Here is a 22,920-nt window from a genome sequence, read left to right on the forward strand (position 1 = left end):
GGATCTTGGAGAAAGAGAACTCAAAAGCCCAGCTTCTAAAATCAGACCTAGGTTTGATATAGTGTGCCACTGACTTGCTGTGTCTTATTAGACAAGTAGTTAGCTTCTTTGAATCTCAGCCTCCTGACCTGTAAAATGGGACAAGTCTTACTCTAAAGGCTGTAAACTCTGAGGATGTACAGGGCCTGGTGAACAGTAATACTTAATGTTTCCCTGCTTGACTGACTGCGGATAATAGCAATGCTTTCAGTATATGTGATATGCCAAGGACTACTTTTATTTCTAAATTGTTTTGATCCAACAATCCTATTAGGAGTACTATTGCTACAAGCCCCATTCTACAGATTAGGAAACAGCCATGGAGAAGTTTGAGTTGCTCAAATTGGAGTAATTATTTTCAGGGAGTGGGTGTTTTGGAGAGTGGGCAGTGAGCTGAACCTGCCCAGAGCCTGGAGAGGAGAGCTAGAGGAACTACAATACCCACAAGGCTCCGCATCTCCCCCGGAAGTGCTTACTGTTGGCCTCGTGCTCTGAGGCCGGTGGGCGGTTTGGTAGGCGAGGATTGGGAAGCCGGAGCCGCGCTGGTTTGAGATTGGTAAAATTGCCGTCAGCCCCGCCTCAAAACCCGGAAGTAGTCTTCGGTTGACTCACGTGAGGCAAGGAAACGCGAGTTTTGGATGCGCGGCTCGCCGTTCACTGCCGGCGGTCTGAGTCCTAACCTCCCCGCCCTCGTCCAAGGACTGTCATCCAGTAGGGGCTCTTTTGAGAACGCGGAGACCGAGGGGTCCCCGCTGCTTCCCGTCAGCCGAGCTGTGCCTCATGGAGTCTACATTCAGCAGCCCCGCGGAGGCGGCGCTGGAGCGGGAGGCGGGGGCCGCGGGGCTGCTCACGCCGCTGGCGGACCTGGACCGAGTGTACGAGCTGCAGCGAGTCGTCGCGTTTGTCCGTGACCTGGCGTGTCAGCGGGTGAGGGCAGGTTAGGGAGGAGTGGCTCCCCCATGGGATCGGGGTCTCAGGGTAATTTTGTGCGGGGGGGGGGGGTGGTGGTGAAGGGAGGTCTTCTCTGGGACGAGAGGCTGTGAAGGTTGGTTGGGTAGGGACTCCCTGGAGGTTTTCCTTGCAGAGACGACCCTCGGTGAAGGAGAGGCCGTTTCCGACCCCATGATTCATGCTTCCAGGTGGCCTTGCAGTTCCCTGACCAACTATTGGGAGATGCTGGGGTTGTGGCTGCACGACTGGAGGAGTCCACGGGGGCGAAAATGTTCATTCTGGGGGACACAGCCTATGGCAGGTGTGAAGTTGGGCTTAAGGACGGAGGCCTAGGGACCCAGGGTTTGCGGTGTTTTCCCTTTATGACAGTGCCTGCCCCTAATGGCTGTTCTCTCTGATGCTGCTTGATGCCTGCCCTCCTGACACCAGCTCCTCTCCATGACTGTGTTTCTATAACATCGTCGTCTTCACTGACCACATTTCCCATTGAAGACAGGAGCTTTCTGATGAAACCGTTCTCACTAACGGTGTCTCCCCTGCAGCTGCTGTGTGGACGTGCTGGGTGCTGAGCAAGCTGGAGCTCAGGCCCTTGTACACTTCGGCCCTGCCTGCTTGAGCCCTCCGGCCCGCCCACTGCCGGTGGCCTTCGTCTTTGGTCAGCGTCCTGTGGCCTTGGAGCTCTGCGCCAAAGCCTTTGAGGCCCAGAATCCCGACCCCACAGCCCCTGTGGTGCTGCTGAGTGAGCCGGCCTGTGCCCATGCCCTGGGTGAGGGCTTTTGCCTGGGCGTGCGGGGAGAGGGGGTCAGCTGTTTTGTTCCTCATGTCCCCATGTCAGGACATCCCAGAGCGTTCTCAGTGTGAGCTGGACCCCAGCCTTTGCTTTGGGGTCACACTCCGTCTTCTGGGGAACAGGGGGAGCTGCTGCTCTGCCAGGCCCCAACCCTGACACCGCTTCCTTCTTCCAGAGGCCCTGGCCACTCTCCTTCGCCCACGGTACGTGGACCTGCTTGTCTCCAGCCCGGCTCTTCCCCTGCCCGTGGGCTCCCTCAGTTCGGAGCCTGGACCCCTGGAGCGTTTCGGGCGTCGCTTCCCCCTGGCCCCGGGAAGGTGTCTGGAAGAGTACGATGCCTTCTATGTGGGAGGCTCTGGGGCCAGCTCTGACCCTGACCTCGATCCTGACCTGGGCCGGCTGCTCTTGGGCTGGGCACCTGAGCGCTCCTTCTCCTCCTGCCGCCCAGACACAGGGGGGACTCGTGATGAAGGCGCCCGGGCGGGGCGGCTGAGGGCACGGAGGCGATACCTGGTAGAGAGGGCCAGAGACGCTCGCGTGGTGGGGCTGCTGGCGGGCACGTTGGGCGTGGCCCGACACCGGGAGGCGCTGGCACACTTGCGGAACCTGACGCGGGCCGCCGGCAAGCACAGCTATGTGCTCGCTCTGGGGCGGCCCACGCCTCCCAAACTCGCCAACTTCCCTGAGATCGATGTCTTTGTGCTGTTGGCCTGTCCTCTTGGTGTCCTAGCTCCCCAGCCTTCTGGTAGCTTCTTCCGGCCTGTATTGTCACCATGTGAGCTGGAGGCTGCCTGCAACCCTGCCTGGCCCTCTCCAGGCCTGGCTCCCCACCTCACACACTACGCCGACTTATTACCCGGTGAGTGGCGGGGCACTGCCTGAGCTGGAAACGGTTTGGGGCGTGGGAGCAGGGGGCCAGTATGGATCATCTCCCTCCCTCCCAGGCTCCCCCTTCCACGTGCCCCTCCCGCCGCCTGAATCGGAACTGTGGGACATCCCAGATGTGTCCCTCATTACGGGGGAGCTTCGACCTCTGCCTGCCTGGAAGCCACCCAATGACCCTGGGTGCTCAGCCCTGACCCCGCGGCCTCAGCTGGAGCTGGTTGAGAGTAGCCCTGCAGGTGAGTGTGCCACGTCTCCACTCCCATCGGGATTCTCCTGGATCCCGCCCACTCAGCTTCAGCCCCCTCTCTGCAGCCTCGTTCCTTAGTTCCCGGAGCTGGCAAGGGCTGCAGCCTCACCTGGGTCAGACACCCGTGACAGGAGTCGTGAGCGGAAGACGGGGAATTGCCATCGCCTATGAGGATGAGGGGAGCAGCTGACGCCCTGGGGGGCCGGAGACACAGGTGGACTTAAGGATCACTATTCCAGTCCCAGCTGCTGCGGGCTTCAGTGCAGATGTGGCCACGTCCCGGAGCCACACCATGCACAACCGGTTCCGAAAATGGCACAGAAAAGGCATCAAGAAGGAACTAGATCCAAAGTTCCTGAGAAACATACGCTTCGCCAAAAAGCACAAGAAGAGGCACATCATCAACACTAATGCCATGAGCACATGTGCCAAGGCTATCAAGGCCGTCATAAAGCCCACGGAAGTCAGGCCTGAGATCCCCAAGGGTGGCAGCTGCAAGCTCAGTCAACTTGTCTACATCATTCACCCTGAACTTGGAAAATGTGCTGTGTCCCCATCACTAAGGGTCTCGGGTCCTGCTGGCCAAAGGCCAAGGCAACACTTAAACCACATGTGTCAAACACAAGGCCCGCGGGCCAAATCCGTCCCGCCAGGCCTTGCAATGTGGCCCGCACCGCGCTGTTATCACTGCACTCCGCTGCGTTTCCATCACAATGACAGTTTATGACTGTTCAGTAAACCATTCGGCCCACGTTTTAGGCTGGATTTTAGATTTTGGCCCCTTCTCTGATTGAGTTCGACACCCCTAACTTAAACCAAGCCTCAGGCTGCAGCTGCAACTCAGGCTCAGGCTCCCAAAGGGCCCAGACCCCCTTAAAGGTTCCACAGGAGAGGCCTCTGCTGATGGGAGGAGAGAAGGACTGGTGTGACCCCTTGACTGCTATCTGCATGGAACTAGTGTCCTTCTATGTTGTTTGTACAAATACACCTGAGGCAAGATCTGTTTTAAAACAAACTTTTAGTGCTCTCCCCTCTGCCAGGATCCTTGAAGGAGCCTGGGTGGAGGCAGGGCAGGCAGCCCCTCACTAAGAACAGGATCCAGCTTTGTCTTGTACTGACACTGGCATAGGCTTAGCATGTTTTGGTTTAGTAAAATGTTTGATGTTTGATTGACGGGGACTGATTTGGAGCATTCCTGAAGCCGCCTAGGCCCATCTGTTCTGGGAGCAGCCCAGGGCCTCTGGCCAATCCCAGTTCCTGGTGTGCAGTTGAGGGTCTGTCCTTTTCAAAGGCAGGTTATAGATAGTCTAGACCAGTAGTCAGCAAACTGTGGCTCGTCAGTCACATGCGGCTCTTTGGCCCCTTGAGTGTGGCTCTGCCACAAAATACCACAGCCTGGGTGAGTCTGTTTTGAAGAAGAGGCCTTAGGATAAGTTTAAGTTTAAAAAATTTGGCTCTCAAAATAAATTTCAATCGTTGTACTGTTGATATTTGGCTCTGTTGACTAATGAGTTTGTCGACCACTCTTTATACTAGGGTTTCTCAGCTTCGGTACAACTGATGTTTTGGGCCAGACAATTCTTATAAATATAATATAATAAATAAATATATATATATATATATATATATATATATATATATATATATATATATTATAAAATAATAAAATATATATTTTATTGATTTTTTTTACAGAGAGGAAGAGAGGGATAGAGTTAGAAACATCGATGAGAGAGGATCATCAATCAGCTGCCTCTTGCACACCCCCTACTGGGGATGTGCCCGCAACCAAGGTACATGCCCTTGACCAGAATGGAACCTGGGACCTTTCAGTCTGCAGGCGAACACTCTATCCACTGAGCCAAACCGGTTTTGGCTGGGCCAGATAATTCTTTATTGTGAATGGCTACTCTGCATTGTAGCAAGTTCAGCAGCATCCCTGATTTCTGCTCACAAGATGCCAGGAACATACACTTTCTGATTGTGATAATCGAAAATATCTCCAGACATTGGCAAATGTCCCCTCTGGAAGCAATATTGTCCCCAGGTGAGAACCACTGGTCTATACTTGTGCTGTCCAGTGTACCAGCTATTTTAAACATAATGTAAGATTAAAAAGTCAGTTTCCTGGTCACACTGGCCATACTTCACTGCTCATGTAGCCATGTAAGAGGACAGCGTGGCTATAGGACATTTCCATCAGCTCGGAAAGTTTGTTGGGCAGTGCTGGTTTGTTTCTCAGGGAGATTTCAGAAATGAATAAAATCAGATACGTTTTCTCCTGTTTTTTTTTTTACTCGTAAAACACTGCAGGTCCTATGGGTGGAGACCTGAATTGTCTTTGAATTTCTGTCTTCACTGTAACTGGGAAGGGAGGGGTTAAATAGGCAATCACTACACACTGAAACAATTCTCTGAGAAGGGAAGCCTACCGTCCGCCCCGCAGTTAGTCCACTGCCCACACTGGCAGTCGGACATCCTTCTCACAATCCTGGACTGCTGGCTCCTAATCATTCACCTGCCTGATCGCCCCTCACTGCCTCTGTGTGTTGGCCAGGTTGCTCGCCGGCCTGGTTACCCCTTACTGCACCTCTGCCAGCCTGGTCACCCCTTGCAGCCTGCTTTTTCAGTGGTTTGGTCCTCCCTCACCCCCCTGCCAGCCTGGTGGTAGGCAGCCATCTTGTGAGAGAGTGAGGGTAATTTGTATATTATCTCTTTATTATATAGGGTTACTGACTATATTCCCTATGCTATACTTTACACCCCCTTGACAATTTTGTAACTACCAATTACAAACGTATTGAGCACCCACTGAGTGCCAAGCACGGGAAATACAACAGTGAGATCAACAGAAATCCTTTCATGATGCTTACCTTCTCATGGGTGGGGAGAGATGGATAACCAAAACACTCAGTATGACAAATGGTGGTAAGTGTTATGGAGAAATATAAAACTGGGAAGGGAGTGTAAGGACAGGGAGTTATAACATTAAACAGATGGTCAGAGAAGGCCTTATGAAGAAAGTCAAAGAAGACTAAAAGGAAGTTTACAGAGTGAGTTACTTGGGTAATTGGAGCCAAGAGCAAGTGCAAGGCCAATGTGGTTAGGGTATGGCTGGTATGTTCAAGCGATAGCAAGGATGCCAGTGCAGTGAGGAGTTGGTGGGGGCGTAACAGAAATGAAGTTCAGAACCACACTGATAAGAGGCCTAGTAAGCCATTAAAAGTACTATGTCTTGCCGAAGCCAGTTTGGCTCAGTGGTAGAGCGTTAGTCTGCGAACTGAAAGGTCCCGGGTTCGATTCTGGTCAAGGGCATGTACCTTGGTTGCGGGCACGTCCCCAGTAGGGGGTGTGCAAGAGGCAGCTGGTTGATGTTTCTCATTGACATTTCCAGCTCTCTATCTCTCTCCCTTCCTCTCTGTAAAAAATAATTTTTTTTTTTTTTTAAGTACTATGTCTTGCCAAAACTGGTTTGGCTCAATGGATAGAGCGTTGGCCTGTGGACTGAAAGGTCCCAGGTTCAATTCTGGTCAAGAGCATGTACCTTGGTTGCGGGCACATCCCCAGTAGGGGGTGTGCAAGAGGCAGCTGGTTGATGATTCTCTCTCATTGATGTTTCTGACTCTCTATCCCTCTATCCTTCTCTCTTCCTCTCTGTAAAAAATCAATATATATATATATATATATATATATATATATATATATATATATATTTTTTTTTTTTTTTTTTTTTTAAAGAAAAGACTATGTCTTTTAGAGTGAAATTGAGCCACTAGGGCATTTTAAAGAGAGTGACATGATCTTGCTGAAGTTTCTTAGGGTCCCAGAGCAGGCGCACCACCATACCTCAGGGTTAGGGAAGGCTGGGGAAGAAGGATTTCTGAGGCTCAGTAGCTGTTAGCCAGGCTTAGGGTAAGCACTAGAGAGCGTGCTGCAGGCAGAGAAAAGAACTTGAGAAACAGAGCACAACACCCAGCAGGAAAGGGGTCCGCACTGGGTTGGAGGCTAAGCTACGGAGGCCATGAGCAGGCTCGGGTGTGAGGCAGGGCTGGTGGACCGAGCAGGGCGGAGTGTCGGGGCTGAGAAGAATCTGCCTTGGAGATGCGCGAGAGACCTGCGAGGTGGAGAAACCTGGTAAGAAGGGCGCTCTGCAGCGCGAGACTACATCACCCACAATGCTCAGCGCCTCAGTTCCGGTGTGGCAAGTGCTAGGCCCGCCCCAGCGCAGAGCCGGGCCCGGGTCAGGTGGTGCAGGCGCGTCACGTGGACGAGTCAGGTGACGGTGCGGGCGGCGGACTGACTGCGGGGCGGACGGTGGACGCAGGGTCGCGGTTTCAGCTCTGTCTCCACCGACCCGTGCCCCGCTGTCACCGCCGCCATGACGGGGCTAGCTCTCCTCTACGCCGGGGTCTTCGTGGCCTTCTGGGCCTGCATGATCGGCGTGGGTGAGGCCGGGCCCTGGCGGGCGGGGCCGGCATCCGGGCCGAGCGGGCAGGTCTGGAGCCCGGCGGGGGTCCTGGGGCCCCGGGTCCGCTGGGCTGCAGCGCGGGCTGTGTACCCCGGGCTCCGGGAGTTGCCGCACGCCCGCGGGGGCCTCTGACCCCGACAGAGGAGACCTGATCTCCAGCTGCTTGAGGAGGGGCGCGGGCGGGGGTACGTGGGGGCCGCGAAAGCAGCCCTGGTTGCGTTCTGTCGTCCCCGCCCCCCCTGCCCCGTCTCGCGGCTGTCGCCCCTCTTGCTCCTGACCGGCCTGCTTGGGTCATGAGCAGGCTGCTCCAGTTCCTCCTTCTCTGGTCGTTTAGCCACCCCAACCCCCACTCCCAGCTTGTTGGGGAAACAGCATCGCGGACTGGGCCGGCGGGATCCAGTGGAGCTTGGCCAGAGCCCTTGCTCCCTCCCTCCTTCCAGGGAATTCAGGCCTGCGAGCTGCTGCCCCGAAGGGTCTTAGGACCTAGGTCTGGGAGGTGGTGTCACCAAACGCGACGTTACTGAGGGAGTGGCAGGAAATGGAGGCCTGAGGAGAGGCGTCTGTGTAGAAAGACAGCCGTGCTTTTGCGCGGGGACCAGCTTGACTTAGGTGTGGGCAGCCCATTGAGCTGTCCCATCAGCTGGGCAGGAGCTTCATGACTAGGTTGGGGAGCTTCTCTCTAGAGAGAAGCCCCTAACCGCCTTTTTTCTCACTCCTGCAGGGATCTGCTACACCATTTTTGACTTGGGCTTCCGCTTTGATGTGGCATGGTAAGGGAGGGCCGGGAGAGGATTCCCCCAGGAGCTGCTTCTCTGCAATCCCCCTCCTCCACCCCACCCCCAGCTGCCTGGGATGTGGACCTTTCGGAGATAAGGGCTCTTTTAGCAACCAGTGCTGGTGGCGTTGGAGGTGTGGGGAGTGAATTCTGTGCTCACTTCCCCTCCAAGACTGAATTGCTTTCCTCCCTGTCTCCACACCAGGTTCTTGACAGAGACTTCCCCTTTCATGTGGTCAAACCTGGGCATTGGCTTGGCCATCTCCCTGTCTGTGGTCGGGGCAGCCTGGTGAGTGCTGGGTGGTGTGATTCGGGGGATGGGGGCTGAGTCACAGCAGGTGGTGGGTGGGTCCTTAGTCATCCTGGGGACACTGACAAGCTTGGCCTCTGCTCCTTGGTTTCTTACCTTTCCACTAGGGGCATCTATATCACTGGCTCATCCATCATTGGGGGAGGGGTGAAGGCCCCTCGGATCAAGACCAAGAACCTGGTCAGGTAAGTGAGGGCCCTTGGAAGGTTGTCGGAACCAGCTGCGTTAGGAGCTGCCCACTGGTTTGACCTGACATTCTGCTCCTGACCAGCCTCCTGATGAGGTGGGATGCCAGTGGGGGAAAGGAGACTGGGGACTCTGTGAGGAGGAAGGTTGATTGCTTTCTAATCTCTTTCTCCTCTCAACCGCCTTTGCCCACCACTGCTACCTCCAGCATCATCTTCTGTGAGGCTGTGGCTATCTATGGCATCATCATGGCAATTGTCCTCAGCAACATGGCTGAGGTATGGAGTACTGGGGATGGGGTGGGGTTGGGCATCCATTCCAGTGTGTTCTACACATTGCTTGGGGTGTACAGAGGAGCACAGAGGTTGGTTTCTGATTACTCCTCTGCCTCCCTCAGCCTTTCAGTGCCACGGACCCCAAAGCCATCGGCCATCGAAACTATCATGCAGGTAGGAGAGTGTGTGCAGGCAAAAAGCTAGGACATCTACTTTCCCCTTCCCACCCCAGTTCAGACACCTCGTTTTGATATTTGGTCACCTACTTGGGCCTGCTTTGCACAGCTGGGCTGATTGGCCTCAGTGCTCCCTCTCCATTCCTCCAGGCTACTCCATGTTCGGAGCTGGCCTCACGGTGGGCCTGTCTAACCTCTTCTGTGGAGTCTGCGTGGGCATTGTGGGCAGTGGAGCCGCCCTGGCCGATGCACAGAACCCCAGCCTCTTCGTGAAGATTCTTATCGTGGAGATCTTTGGCAGCGCCATCGGCCTCTTTGGGGTCATCGTTGCGATCCTACAGGTGCTGAATGCTGGGGAGCCTCTGTCCTTGTCCCTAACCCAGACCCGCCCTCCTTCTAGAGGAGCTGCAGTGCTCCCGCCTCCACCTGTGGAACCCCTGAACAGCTTCTACCACCTCGTTCCCATCTTCTGGTTTTCCCCTTTTGAAGCTTTCGGCTTAATTTTGTTTCTAATCTGGAAACACTGACAACTGTCCTATTTTTTTTTTCTCCTGTTTTTTTGTGTGTGTGTCTGTGTTTCATTTAATCTCTCTTTGTTTGTCTCCATGGTTGGGATCTTGTCTGTGTCCAAATAAGCCTGTCTCGGCGTGTTTGCCTGTGTTAGGCAGGGCCTGTCTGTATCTATGGTGTCAGTTGAGTAGCATGTCTAAATTGTGTCTTCTTTGCCTGACAGTGTGTGAGTTTGTGGCTAATGGTCAGCTTGAGGATCTGAGGGTGACTGGCATTGTCTATATGCCACTTCTCTCCATCTTCCTGCCCCACAGCCTGACTGTGGCTATCTGACTGTCCCTGTTCATCTGTGTCTGTCTGTCATAGCATATCCATTGTGTTAGGCAGGGCCTGTGTGCATCTATGGTGCCAGTTGAATAGCATGTCTAAATTGTGTCTTCTCTGTCTGGTCCAGTCATCCATCTGTTGTCATCTGTCCATCTCACTACGAGTTCGTTAGGTCTGATCTGCCATTTGTCACTCTTACCTATTCCTCTATCTCTACCTGATTTTTCCTGTTCTTTTTTTTTTTTTGCAGACCTCCAGAGTGAAGATGGGTGACTAGATGGTCTGTGTGGGTGGGGCCGTGCCCCGCTCTTATTTATTTGTGGTTCTCCTGGGGCAGCTGGAGCTGTGCCCCTTTCACAGGGCTCGGCGTTCCGGGCCCTCCCTGCACTCACTTCTTGCTGCCTGTCGTCTTGGAGGCACTGCCTGGCTGGATCCCCTGGTGGGGAGTGGGCTGCTGGTGACTGTGCAGCTCCACACCCGTGTCCCACCGCCACCCCAGCCTGTCTTCCCAGTGTTTGTGAAATAAACGTATTTGTCTGGGTCCGTGCGCTGTTGTTGCCCTTCTTACCACCTTTCCCAGGAGGGTAAACAGGCCTATCGGCCTCAATCTCCTGCCAGCCTCCTCCACTCATACATACTGTCTCTGCTCTGGACAAAGCTGGCTCCTGGGTGGGATGGGAGGGTGCTGGGCTGAGGACTCTGTGCCCCTGAAAATCTGTATTGAAGGGCCTGAAGGAGTGGGGAGGCATGGGCCCACTGGAGGCCTCCCCCAGTGGGAAGGTGTTTGTGGGGGGCATGATGGGGAGTGTCCGCCTGGTCCTATGCCCTTGGGACTCTGTCTGCGAAATCCACATTGGCCATGCCTCCTTACCTGGCTCTGCCTTCAGACCTCCATCGCTCCCCATCCTGGTGGAGCTCGGAGCTTATTAATTTCCCAGCACCGTCCCCTGCCAGTGCCTAATTTGATCCCCTGTCCCTGAGGCATTGTCCAGTCTAACCCAACCTGTTACCTTAGAAGACCCCCGCCACCTCCAGGCCCAAACCACGCTTTTGTCCCCGCCTTTAAGGGTATTGTTCAACTGGCCCCCCTCCGCGGCCCCTGGCAGACCTTTAATAATGCTCCCATCAATGAGCTGCCACGTCCCTAACCCGCCCGTCAGCCCCCTTTGGCAGAATGCGCGCTCCCACCCAGACCCTGCTCCCCGCGCTGGGTTTGACCTACCCACACCCGCCAGCCCGGGCCTCGAGTCCAACCCCCTGAAAGGGCCCGACCGACTTCCTCCGCCCGGCCAGGCCGGCCCGCTCCTCCCCTCGCTCCGCGCCCGGCCGCCGGCTGGCAGGGCGGCGCGGGGGCGCGCGGCGGGCGCGGGCGCGCTGGAGGCGGGGGCCGCGGGGGCGCGCGCGCGGATGCGCCGGCCGGGCCTGCCCCTCCGAGGCGCCGTAGCGCGGGAGGGAGGCGGCGGCGCTGAGGTCCGTCGGCCCGGGGTCCGCCCGGGGTCCGTGGGTCTGCCCGGGCGCCCGGCCCCGCCCTGCGCCCCGGGGTGGCTCCGCACCATGGCCCGCGGCGGCGGCGGCGGCGGGAGGCGGCCGGGGGGCCGCGGGGGCCGCTGACCCGGCGGCGGGAGGCGGCGGGGCCCGACCATGGGGGACGGAGCCGTCTGCAGCCGCCGGAGCCGGGAAGCCAGCCCCAGCCGGAGCAGCGCCCCCTGCTGAGCGCCGGGTGAGAGGGAGGCGCGCGCGGGGTCCCCCCAGCTCCGGCCCCGAGATTCCAGACCCGGCCCCGCGATCCCCGCCCGGACCCGGTGAGAGAGGCGCTGGCGGCCGGACCCCGGCCTGGCATCACCCCACCCCCACCCCGCGGCTCCCCGGGGCTCCGCCGCCGCCCCCGACCGGCCTCCTTCATTGTCCCTGCTCCGCGGCCTCGTGGCGCGGGGAGGCGCTGCGCTCACGTCTCTTCGCCTCGGCCCCGCTCACATCCACTCCCCCCGTCCACGCCTCCCGCCCCCAGCTCCATCCACACCCTCCGGGGCTTCACTGGCCCCCAGTGCCCGGGTGCCACGTGTTCAGGCGGATCAGCCCTCCCTCCAAACCTGCCCCCTGCCGGGTGGTCAGCCTGGCCCAGAACTCCTGCCCCAGGACGGGTGGGAGGGTTGCACGTGGGGCCGCGTGTTGGGAGGCGCCCCGGAGCTTGTAGGTGCGGCTGTGTGAGGGCAGGAGCAGCGGCTTTGTTTGTGAGTGTGTAACTCGTGTGTCACTGTCACCTGGGCGTGTCTGCACGGAGTTCTGGGCGTGTGTCCGTGCAGGTGAGACTGGCTGGGACCGAGGGTGTCTGTGTGGCTGTGGATCGGTGAGGGAGACTCCCCCCGCACCCCGGAGCGCCGCTGGAAGTGGCCTCAGAAGTGTAGCTGCTCTGGGGGAGCCGCAGCTGGAGCTGCGCCCAGGCGGGACCCTGTCCGGCCGCACACGCTGAGTGCTGCCCCTCTGTCTGCCCCTCTGATTCCAGGGCTCAGATGCCCCTGTTCTGGGCATCGGTCAGAGCCAGCAGTGCTGGGCAGGCCCCGGAGAGTTCAGCCCAAGCCTTGATGTCTTAGAGGGGATGCCTGTGCCCCACCCTGTATTTTGACCTCTTGTTCCCGAAGGAAGGGATCCCGTTAGACATACTGCATTTGGGCCATCGGGACGCTGAGGGCCACTTCCCCGCCTGGTTCCAGCTGCCCACCCTGCTCCTGGGAGGACTAAGCGAAGTCATGGGCGCAGAGCACTCCTGCGTGGCAGGTGCTCAGGGAATGGCCCCCTGCCTTAGACCTGGAGGCCTGGCGTGTGTATACTGCCCTGTGGGGGTGCCTGTTCTCTGGGGCACAGGTACACATGTGGGTCTCCAGGTACAGCTGTTTCCGTGTTTAGGTATGAACCAGTGTGGTCAGAAGCCACCTGTCCAAGTTCCTCCTGGGAATACGTGTGTGTGTATAGACAAGGAATGTAAGCGTATGTGGGAAAGTACTCAGATGCATGAAGATGTGTTGATGTGTGTACTCAGATGCATTGAGTTGTTAGGGCTGTGTGTGTGTGCCTTTGCAGATAGAATGTGAGTCCCCGAGTGTCAGTGGGCAGCAGGAGGGTGGGTATCCTCGCCCGCCGGCCCTGACCGCCCGGCTTGGTTTCTCTCCTGCCTTTGCCAGGCCGGCAGCCGGATGCCCGGGCCCGTTGGGCGGGCCGGAGGCCGCCTGCGGGATGAGCAGACTGCTGGGGGGGACGCTGGAGCGCGTCTGCAAGGCCGTGCTCCTCCTCTGCCTGCTGCACTTCCTCGTGGCCGTCATCCTCTACTTCGACGTCTATGCCCAGCACCTGGCCTTCTTCAGCCGCTTCGGTGCCCGCGGCCCCGCCCGTGCCCTCCACCCAGCCGCCGGCAGCTCCGCCAACTGCTCCCGGCCCAACGCCACCGCCCCCAGCTCCGGGCTCCCCGAGGCCCCCAGCGTCCGGCCTGGCTCCGCGGCCCCCGTCCTGCCGCCCTGCCCTGATGCGCCGCCGGGCCTTGGTGAGCCTGCAGGGCAGGGCCTGCCCGCAGGGGTGGGCAGAGGACCTCGCCGCTCCGTGGGGAACCGAGTCCTGACCGACAACGGGGTGCCGGGGGCCCGGGGCTGCTTCCTGGGGCTCCCTCGCCCACCCCCGGGCTGAGGGAGAGGGCTGGTGTCCCCCGATGCTGATGCGGTCCTGACTCCTGCCACCGTCCTGCCTGCAGTGGGCCGGCTGCTGATCGAGTTCACCTCGCCCATGCCGCTGGAGCGGGTGCAGCGGGAGAACCCGGGCGTGCTCCTGGGGGGCCGCTACTCTCCGCCCGACTGCACCCCGGCCCAGACCGTGGCCGTCATCATCCCCTTCCGGCACCGGGAGCACCACCTGCGCTACTGGCTCCACTACCTGCACCCCATCCTGCGGCGACAGCGCCTGCGCTACGGCATCTACGTCATCAACCAGGTGCGCCGCCCACGCCCCCCCCCCCCCCCCCCCCCCCCCGCGCCGGGCGCTGGCCACCGGGAACCCACCCAGGGGCACTGTGCGTGGGGAGCTCGCCTGCCTGTGGGTACCTGCGTGGGCCTGGGGGCGTCCGTGGTCCTTGTCTGCCATGGTTGTGTGGCTGTGCGGATCACCGGTGGGGGTACCCGTGCGTCGGTGCGCATCTTCGTGAAGGGGATACGTGCGTGTGAATGCTGGTGTGCACGCGGGCGGGTGCGTGCCTGGCTTTCATGGGCACGAGCCCCATGGTCTTCCTTTGGGGGGCCCCCTCCCACGGTGGTGGAGGCCTAGGGGGTGCCGGCGATGAGGTGTTGAGGGCCGAGGAGCGGAGGAGTTAGTCCTCCAAGGGGGATGACGTCTGCCTCGGTGCCCAGTGCCGGCCCAGCGGAAGCCCAGGGCCTCGGCTCACTTGCTGAGCCCAGCCAGGGCCAGCCCCTGGAGCCCAGAGTGGGCCTGGCGTAGGCCCTCCCCTCCTCAGAAAACTCCCAGGCTCGGACTCGGATCCCTGGGGACTCCGGGGCGGTGGTGGTGTGGTGGTGGTGGTGGTGGTGTGGTGTGCGTCTGGAGTTGGAGCTGTGGGAGCACCGAGGGGCCTGGTCCAGCCCTGGGCGTGGGAAGCAATGGGTGAGATGGGTCTTGAGGGAGGAACAGGCATCAGCTGGCAGGGGACTGGCGGAGGCAGGCGTGCCAGGCAGAGGGACCCGGAGGCCTCAGCGAGAGCGCTGGTCTCCTGTGTTCAGGGATTGTTGGCGGAGGTGTGGGGTCCAAAAGGAAGGGTGGGTAACAAAGGTGAGGCTGGAGGAGCTGACGGAGGCCAAGCCCATAACGGTCTTAGGAGGCCAGTTAAGCACCTGAAATCCAGCCGGTCGGTGGTGGGCACCATTGTAAATTTTTTTTGATTTTAATATATTTTATTTTATTTTATTTTATTTATTTTATTTATTTTATTTTATTTTATTTTTTTTTACCAGAGAGGAAGGGAGAGGGACAGAGAGTTAGAAACATCGATGAGAGAGAAACATCAACCAGCTGCCTCTTGCGCACCCCCTACCGGGGATGTGCCCGTAACCAAGGTGCATGCCCTTGACCGGAATCGAACCTGGGACCTTTCAGTCCGCAGACGACGTTGTATCCACTGAGCCAAACTGACCAGGGCCATTGTAAAGTTTCCAAGGGGGAGCAAAGCGTGGGCTTGTCTATGGAGAGATCGCCGGTTGCACGTGGAGGACGGCCTGGGGGAGGAGACTCGAGGCAGGGTGACCGGCGGGAAGAGGCTGTGATGGGGGGGGGGGGTGGTGGACGTGGTGTGAGTCAGGCGGCCGCCGTGGGGTGGAAGGGAGAGATGTGCCGCCCCCGGTGGCGGAGAGAGAGGAAAGGGAGATGCCAGGACAGCTGGAGTGCTCCGTCTTGGAGTTTGCCGCGCCTGTGAGCAAGATGGAAACCCAGGAGCCGGACCAGGTCTGGGGGAGAGCATGACTCTGAAAGCTTTTCTGCATGTGTGACGAGTGTGCGTGCCTGGGGGAAGTGTGAGCGCCATGATTGGCGGGCAGTTGGTCACATGAGTCAACCGTGGAGTGAGGTCTGCGGTGGAGAGAGGGGCCTGGGAGCCGCTAGGGTGTATCAGGGGTCCTCAAACTTTTTAAAGTGGGGGCCAGATCACGGTCCCTCAGAGAGCTGGAGGGCCGGACTATATGAACTACTAATTCCTACTGTAACACCTCGGCTGCGCTCACTGCCCAAAAAACCTGGCGGGCCGGATCAGACTCCTCTGCGGGCCGCATGTGGCCCGCGGGCCGTAGTTTGAAGACGCCTGGCGATGGTCCCTAACACCAGCAGTGTCCAGCCTGCCAGGGGGCGTGGGGCCTGGGCGGAGGGACCAGCTGGGAAGAAACGGGTCGGGGGAGAGAGAGAGCGCCGCTGAGGCTGCCAAGTCTGGCCAGCGAGGTTGGAGGAGACCCTGGAGCGGGGTGCGGCCGGCGTCCGGGGAGCCCGGGAATACGTGCCCAGAAGGAAGCGTGGCGAGTGCGTGAGCGCGGCCGTGGGCGTGAGGAAGGATGTGGACCCAGGAGCGTCCAGTGGATTTAGCAACAGGGTGGGCCCGGCGCGAGCCATTTCAGGGGCATGGCGGGGGCGGGAGCAGATTGCAGTGGGTTGAAGAATCAGATCTGACAACACGGGAACGGGCAGTTGGGAGACAAATCCTTAAATGAAGCAAACCTCTGCCAACAAGGGACGGCAAGAAGGCAGGGCAGTGGTTCGAGGGAGGTTTTCTCTTCCTGACGGGAGAGGACTGGGCATGCGGAGGAGCCCCGGGAGAGAAACCTGAGCTCCCGGCTGGCGAGAGAGGTTGGAAAGGAGTTCCGATGGGCCCCGGGATAACGGACAGCTGCTCCGGGGACCAGAGGGAGCGGAGGTGCCGGGGGAGAAGGGAAGAAAGCGAGAACCCCGGGCAGCTCAGGGCTCCCGGGCGGCAGCGCCTACCCATGAGCTGGTGGTGAGGGAGGGCCTCTCTTGCCCCTGAAAGGCCCTCCACAGGCGCCTCCCTGGCTCCAGCCTGGAGGTCGCAGGGTGGGGCCGGGCGCCCTGGGCCGGGACTGCCTGTGCTTGTCCTTTTGTTGGGAGACAAGTGACCTCGCCCGTCCCGTCCTGGCCTCAGAGGCTCCCCAGGGGTCTGGGTGCAGAGCCGGACGAGCCAGAGGGGACAGGTGGCCGAGGCCCCGGAGCGCGGTCCCGCGGGCTCTGGGCGTTCGGGGCCTTCGCTGTCCGCCTCGCTCTGTGATTGTGCTCGGGAGGAGGGCAGCGTGCTCAGGGCTGCCCATCTCCGGGGGTCCCCGGCGGCACAAGCGAGACGCCCGGCACAGAGACCAGGCCGCGGGGCGTGTCTGGGTGATGGGAAGATGGAACCGAGAGCTCTAAATCACAGTTTAAGTGGACGCCAGCCTGCGGGGAGGGATGAATGATGACACCGCGGCCTCGGGGAGGCGTCAGGGAGGCCTTCCAGACGCGAGGAGAGCATTCCGGGCGGGGGAGGGGGGGCACTGTGGCACCAAGGCCAAGGCCAGGAAGCGCCGGGCCCCTGAGGAATGAGGTGGAGCTGGCCCTCAGTGTCTGAGGGCAGCGGCTGGAGCGGAGTCTAGGGCCAAATCAGGAAAGGCCTGAGGAGGCCGGGCCCAGGGTGAGGAACTGGACGAGATCCTAGGCGTCTGCGGGAGCCACGCAGGGGGTGGGGTGGGCAGCAGGCCCACGGGGACCACTCTGGACAGTGGCAAAGTGGCAGGTGCTCGCCCGTCAGGGGACCGGAGCTGACCGGACCCCTCCCCCGACCCCAGCACGGCGAGGACACCTTCAACCGGGCCAAGCTGCTCAACGTGGGCTTCCTGGAGGCGCTGAAGGAGGACGCCGCCTACGACTGCTTCATCTTCAGCGATGTGGACCTGGTCCCCATGGACGACCGCAACCTGTACCGCTGCGGCGACCAGCCCCGCCACTTCGCCATCGCCATGGACAAGTTCGGCTTCCGGTGAGCGCTCCCCTCCCGCCGCTCCCCTCCCCACCGCCCCCACCTCCCCTGACACCGAGGTGACAGCCCGATTGGTAACAATTTGTCTCGCATCCCGCGGCGTTTTTTAAAAAAAAAAAAGTCCTGGTTTTTGGAAAGATTCTTTTACATCTTTTGGACTTTTTTAAAACGCCGTGGGACGCGGGACAAATCGTTAAAATATCGGGACCCTCCTGCCAAAAGCGGGACGTCTGGTCGCCTTACCTAACATGCCCAGGCCCTCAACTTCCAGCCCCAGTCCCCGCCCCAGCTCCTGGCCCGGGCACACTCTTCCCCGCCCGTCTCCGTCCTCCCCTCAGGCCCCTCACTGACGCCCGCCCTCCTGCACAACAGGCTGCCCTACGCCGGCTACTTCGGAGGCGTGTCGGGCCTGAGCAAAGCCCAGTTCCTGAGGATCAACGGCTTCCCCAACGAGTACTGGGGCTGGGGGGGCGAGGATGACGACATCTTCAACCGGTGAGTGACGGACGGGGTGCAGGGCAGACCGGGTGCATGAGAGGGTGGGACAGAGCAGACCGGGTGCATGAGAGGGTGGGGCAGAGCAGACCGGGTGCCTGAGAGGGTGGGACAGAGCAGACCGGGTGCCTGAGAGGGTGGGACAGAGCAGACCGGGTGCCTGAGAGGGTGGGACAGAGCAGACCGGGTGCCTGAGAGGGTGAGACAGAGCAGACCGGGTGCCTGAGAGGGTGGGACAGAGCAGACCGGGTGCATGAGAGGGTGGGACAGAGCAGACCGGGTGCCTGAGGGTGGGACAGAGCAGACCGGGTGCCTGAGAGGGTGGGCAGAGCAGACCGGGTGCCTGAGAGGGTGGGACAGAGCAGACCGGGTGCCTGAGAGGGTGGACAGAGCAGACCGGGTGCCTGAGAGGGTGGGACAGAGCAGACCGGGTGCCTGAGAGGGTGGGACAGAGCAGACCGGGTGCCTGAGAGGGTGGGACAGAGCAGACCGGCTGCATGAGAGGGTGGGCAGAGCAGACCGGGTGCCTGAGAGGGTGGGACAGAGCAGACCGGGTGCATGAGAGGGTGGGACAGAGCAGACCGGGTGCCTGAGAGGGTGGGCAGAGCAGACCGGGTGCCTGAGAGGGTGGGACAGAGCAGACCGGGTGCATGAGAGGGTGGGACAGAGCAGACCGGGTGCCTGAGAGGGTGGGACAGAGCAGACCGGGTGCCTGAGAGGGTGGGACAGAGCAGACTGGGTGCCTGAGAGGGTGGGACAGAGCAGACCGGCTGCATGAGAGGGTGGGACAGAGCAGACCTGGTGCCTGAGAGGGTGGGACAGAGCAGACCGGCTGCATGAGAGGGTGGGACAGAGCAGACCGGGTGCCTGAGAGGGTGGGACAGAGCAGACCGGGTGCCTGAGAGGGTGGGACAGAGCAGACCGGGTGCCTGAGAGGGTGGGCAGAGCAGACTGGGTAGGACAGAGCAGAGAGGGTGGGGCACACCGGGCGGGGCCGCTTGCCCTTCCTGCTGCCTGCTCCAGTCCGTCTGTCCCCCGCCCCCAGGATCTCCCTGACCGGGATGAAGATCTCACGCCCAGACGTGCGCATAGGCCGCTACCGCATGATCAAGCACGACCGGGACAAGCATAACGAGCCCAATCCTCAGAGGTGACCCCCAGCACCCTGACCCCGAGGGCTCCTCTCCCCTCACTCCCTGGGGTGACGCCCTGTGCAGCGGGTCCCCAGAGATCCCAACACCACCCCCCACCCCCCCTGACCCTTGACGTGAAATCTCAGCGCCTCTGGTCCCTGGTCCCTGCCCGCCGTCTCCGCCTCACCCAGGCAGCTCACTCCTGGCTTGATTCCTAGCAGTGACTACGATGGAAAGGCAGGGCTCAGACTGTCATTGAGGAGATTGCATTCCCATCCCCGTGGAGCAGATAGGATGAGAGAGAGGCAGCTCCGGGCTCAGCTCCTGGGCCTGGAGCTCAACAAAGGCCTGAGCCCCAGGCGTGTGGGATGGGGATCGGAAAGACAGTGCCGACCCTCTGAGGTGGGAGTGGGCAGCTCTGTCTCTGAGGGTGTAGCAACATTTGGTGCCTGGAGCTGGCCAGGAGAAGTGCCTGAGAGCATGTGGAATGTAGACGGGGGCTTCCTGCCACTGCTCAGGGACTGTCTGGAGCCAGACCCGCTGGGGAGAAGGGTCCAGAGCAGGATGTCCCCTGTGAAGTTCTTTCTGGGGAGGGAGACGGGCAGGTATGGCACAAGGTGGTCAGGGCAAGGTGCCGTCCTGGCCGAGTGATGGTGGGAAGCCTCCTGGAGGATGGGGGGGGTGAACTGGGGTTTGACGGCTATTCATCCGGCAAGTATTTGTCGCCCACCCACCTTGGGCACAGTGCCGTGTTCACCAGGTTCATAGCGGAGGCCAGTTCGGATAAAAGGAAATAGTACGAGTCGGACTCTGGAATGTGAGCATGCACTGCCAGGCCTTGCAATGTGGCCCGCACCGCGCTGTCATCACTGCACTCCGCTGCGTTTGCATCACAATGACAGTTTATGACTGTTCAGTAAACCATTCGGCCCGCGATTTAGGCTGGATTTTAGATTTTGGCCCCTTCTCTGATTGAGTTCGACACCCCTAGATGAGAGTCCGGAACTCATGGGTATTAAAGTTCCCGAGGGCTGGGACGAACGGTAGAGAAGATCATGGATGGGTGTTGGGAGTCTCAAATCCCAGGTTGTCAGTTTCACTCTTGCCCCACGGGCATCGGGGAGTCATGGAGGGACCACCCTTGGAGCCTGAGGAAGGCGAAAGGCTGCTGAGCCGCTGGGTAGATCCTGAAGGAAGCCGAGCAGGCCTGAAGGGATCCATGGGAACCCAGGAGCGTGCTGGGAGCGAGGCTGCTCTGCTCCGGCTGGAACAGTAGGGTGGCTTGCTCTGACCCAGGGTGTAAGAGCGGGGAGTGCCGCACTGGGCGTAGGGTTGATGTCTGGCAGAAGCAGGAAGCCCCGAGTGCCCAGGGAGCTGATGAAAAAGCAGGTTAGGTAAAAATCACGGTGAGCAGGGAGAAGAGGGCTTCGGAGCAGCTGAGAGTGAGAGCTCAGAGAGGGGTCTGAGCCGAGCTCAGAAGGACTGGGAGGACCGACACAGGGCATGGGAGTCAGCTCTGCTGGAAGCACAGTGCCGGGAGCCTTGGTCCTGGTTCAGGAATAGCCATCATCAATTAGTGATGTCTGCCGTGGGCGGGTGAGTGACAAGATAGCAAGAGGTACTGGCCGAAGGTGCTGTGTGGGCGGTGGTTTTGTCGGCCCGGCTGCTTTCGCCTTGAATCTAGGAGCTCTCCTGGATTCGTCTTCCACTCACCCCACATGTCCGAACCGTCAGCCAGGGCCACCCCCAAACATACCCGAGCCCATCAGCATTTCCCTTTACTCCATCTTCTTCTGCCTGGACCACCGCAGGGACTTCTCACTGGTTTCCCTGCTTCCCCTTTGCCCCTCTGGGGTCCATGTTCCCGGACCCTCCCTCCCCCAGACTGGGCTAAAGAATCCCTCCGTGTCTTCCTGCTCACAGAATAAAAACCCGCTTCCTCTGACTTAGAGCCCTGCCCATACCTGATGTAACCGCCACGCTAAGTCCTCTGTTTCTTCCCTGGGCCCATTAGGGTCTAGCCACACAGAGCTGTGCAAATTCTCATGCCCAGTTTAGATCAGCAGGTGCTGCCACCTCTGCCTAGAATGCTCTCCCTCCTGCTGTCAGCTTGATGTCACATACTCACCCCTTCCAAGCCTTCTTGGTCTCCCTCTCCCGTGTCCCGTGGCACTAACGCCGTGTTCCTTGTGCGTGACCTGTCTCCCCTCATGGCATGGACTTGGGAGATGAGAGGAAGGACCTTGCTGGCCTGCGTATGGCTGTGCCCCTGGTGCTTAGGGGAGAGCCTGGCACATGGGGCCTGCTCAGCAAATAGATGGTGAAGGAGTGACTACAGGATGAGGAACAGAGGATGGCCGAGATGATGGTTTGGGGAGTAAAGGTGACACGTTGCATTTGGGGTGTCTGTGGGACGCCCTGTGTCTGGGTCTAAAGGAAGGTCTGAGATGAGAGATTTGTGGGGGTGTCACAGTTCTGGACTTTGGGCAGGGGCGGGGAATCTGTTTCGAGGGTAATTTTAAGAGCAAAAGGACTCCAAGCAGGTGGAGGGTGGAGGGGTGGCAAGGAGAACCGGGTCACCCCTGGAGGATGCCGAGATGGTTGACCCTTGGTCCCAGAGATGTTGGGTTTGGTTGTTAGCCCTGATCTGGAATCATCTCCGTCCTCTCTAGGTTTACCAAGATCCAAAACACGAAGCTGACCATGAAGCGCGACGGCATCGCATCCGTGCGGTATCAGGTCCTGGAGGTGTCCAGACAGCCGCTCTTCACCAACATCACGGTGGACATCGGCCGGCCCCCGGCATGGCCCCCCCGGGGCTGACCCTGAAGGACATGGCTCCCGGGCCAAGGATTGCTGGCCGGAGGACTGACCTTCAGCCTGGCCGGCGGCTGCTCCGTGGGCGATCCCCCAGGACTGGAACTGTGGGCTCTGTTTTCCTGAGGGTCTTCCATAGGCCCTCCCAGCTGCACCTAGAAATTTCAGAACCTACTTTGGAGGGGCTGCCATCCTGAACAGGCCCTTTAAGTTAGGGGCGAGGTGGGGGGGCCTCTGGGGTCATTCCTCCTCACTCCTCCCTCCCCAGGCCAGCCCCCCTTAACTGTCAGGATTGGGCCAGCCCCTGCACTGCCTCATGGAGTGGCCTGGGCTAGGTCACTCCACCTCTCTGTGCCTCAGTTTCCCCTCCCTTGAGTCCCCTAGGGCCTGGAAGAATGGGAGGTAATGACTCGGGGGCAGTGCCACTTCCAGGGGCGACTTCTCAGACCTGGGGATCCCCCTTGCTCCCAGGGGAGGGGAAACCTTTTTCATTCAACATTGCGGGGGGCAAACTGGTGGCCCCCTGCTGAGGAGCAGCCCCAGGAGGGGACCAGAGGGGGTGCTGTGTTACTGCCTGGGATCTCGGGCTTGGGCTTTGCATGGGTGGCAGGTGGGGCTTGGATCAGCCAGTCTGGTTCCCATCTCCCTGTCTCAGAGCAAAGGCAGTTGCCCCAGGGCTAGCTTGTGTTTGTACATTGCACAGAAACTTGTGTGGGTGCTTTAGTAAAAAACGTGAATGGAGCAGCCAGCCCCTTTGTCTGATTGGGGATGGGACTGTGGGTCCCTGAATCCAGACCCCAGACCCTGGGCCCCTCCCAGTGGGGTGCTCTAAGGGGAGGGGTGTACTCTGCACGGCCTCTGAGCCGGAGGAGGCCACGAAGTAAGCTCAGGGGCTCAGATTACTCGGCTCTTCCACCTGCCCCGATGCCGAAAGTGGCCACGGATGAGACCAAGGTACTTGGGGTCAGGATCCTTCGCGTAACGGGATGGTTCAGACTCCAA

General features: G+C 59.7%; 3 protein-coding genes across 9 annotated transcripts; all 3 read left to right on the top strand.

Annotated features, from left to right (window-relative positions):
* Positions 1-445: 445 nt before the first annotated feature.
* DPH2 (diphthamide biosynthesis 2) lies at positions 446-3,519 on the top strand. 3 transcript variants are annotated; one of them, XM_036444402.2, is made up of 6 exons: positions 446-914; positions 1,179-1,291; positions 1,533-1,756; positions 1,956-2,639; positions 2,725-2,901; positions 2,978-3,519. In XM_036444402.2, the coding sequence occupies exons 1-6, from the start codon at positions 678-680 to the stop codon at positions 3,100-3,102; spliced, it is 1,560 nt and encodes a 519-aa protein (XP_036300295.1). In that variant the 5' UTR covers positions 446-677; the 3' UTR covers positions 3,103-3,519. The 3 variants fall into 3 exon arrangements, with proteins under 3 accessions (XP_036300295.1, XP_036300296.1, XP_036300297.1); XM_036444403.2 differs by having other exon boundaries at positions 688-966; XM_036444404.2 differs by lacking the exons at positions 446-914; positions 1,533-1,756 and having other exon boundaries at positions 1,213-1,291.
* A 3,649-nt stretch (positions 3,520-7,168) lies between these two features.
* On the top strand, positions 7,169-10,482 carry ATP6V0B (ATPase H+ transporting V0 subunit b). Of its 2 annotated transcripts, XM_036444405.2 has the most exons (8): positions 7,169-7,357; positions 8,102-8,150; positions 8,361-8,444; positions 8,573-8,650; positions 8,860-8,929; positions 9,049-9,100; positions 9,253-9,443; positions 10,190-10,482. In XM_036444405.2, exons 1-8 carry the CDS (start codon positions 7,291-7,293, stop codon positions 10,214-10,216), a joined length of 618 nt encoding a protein of 205 aa, XP_036300298.1. In that variant the 5' UTR covers positions 7,169-7,290; the 3' UTR covers positions 10,217-10,482. The 2 variants fall into 2 exon arrangements, with proteins under 2 accessions (XP_036300298.1, XP_036300299.1); XM_036444406.2 differs by lacking the exon at positions 8,102-8,150 and having other exon boundaries at positions 7,198-7,357.
* A 901-nt stretch (positions 10,483-11,383) lies between these two features.
* On the top strand, positions 11,384-22,662 carry B4GALT2 (beta-1,4-galactosyltransferase 2). 4 transcript variants are annotated; one of them, XM_036445010.2, is made up of 7 exons: positions 11,384-11,659; positions 13,119-13,474; positions 13,679-13,914; positions 17,283-17,473; positions 17,846-17,968; positions 19,014-19,118; positions 21,774-22,662. In XM_036445010.2, exons 2-7 carry the CDS (start codon positions 13,171-13,173, stop codon positions 21,922-21,924), a joined length of 1,110 nt encoding a protein of 369 aa, XP_036300903.1. In that variant the 5' UTR covers positions 11,384-11,659; positions 13,119-13,170; the 3' UTR covers positions 21,925-22,662. The 4 variants fall into 4 exon arrangements, with proteins under 4 accessions (XP_036300903.1, XP_036300904.1, XP_036300905.1 ...); XM_036445011.2 differs by having other exon boundaries at positions 11,629-11,741; XM_036445012.2 differs by lacking the exon at positions 11,384-11,659 and adding an exon at positions 12,126-12,143.
* The last annotated feature ends 258 nt before the right edge of the window (positions 22,663-22,920 follow it).

Source organism: Pipistrellus kuhlii, unplaced genomic scaffold (genome assembly GCF_014108245.1).
Source record: "Pipistrellus kuhlii isolate mPipKuh1 unplaced genomic scaffold, mPipKuh1.p scaffold_m20_p_2, whole genome shotgun sequence".
NCBI lineage: Eukaryota > Metazoa > Chordata > Mammalia > Chiroptera > Vespertilionidae > Pipistrellus > Pipistrellus kuhlii.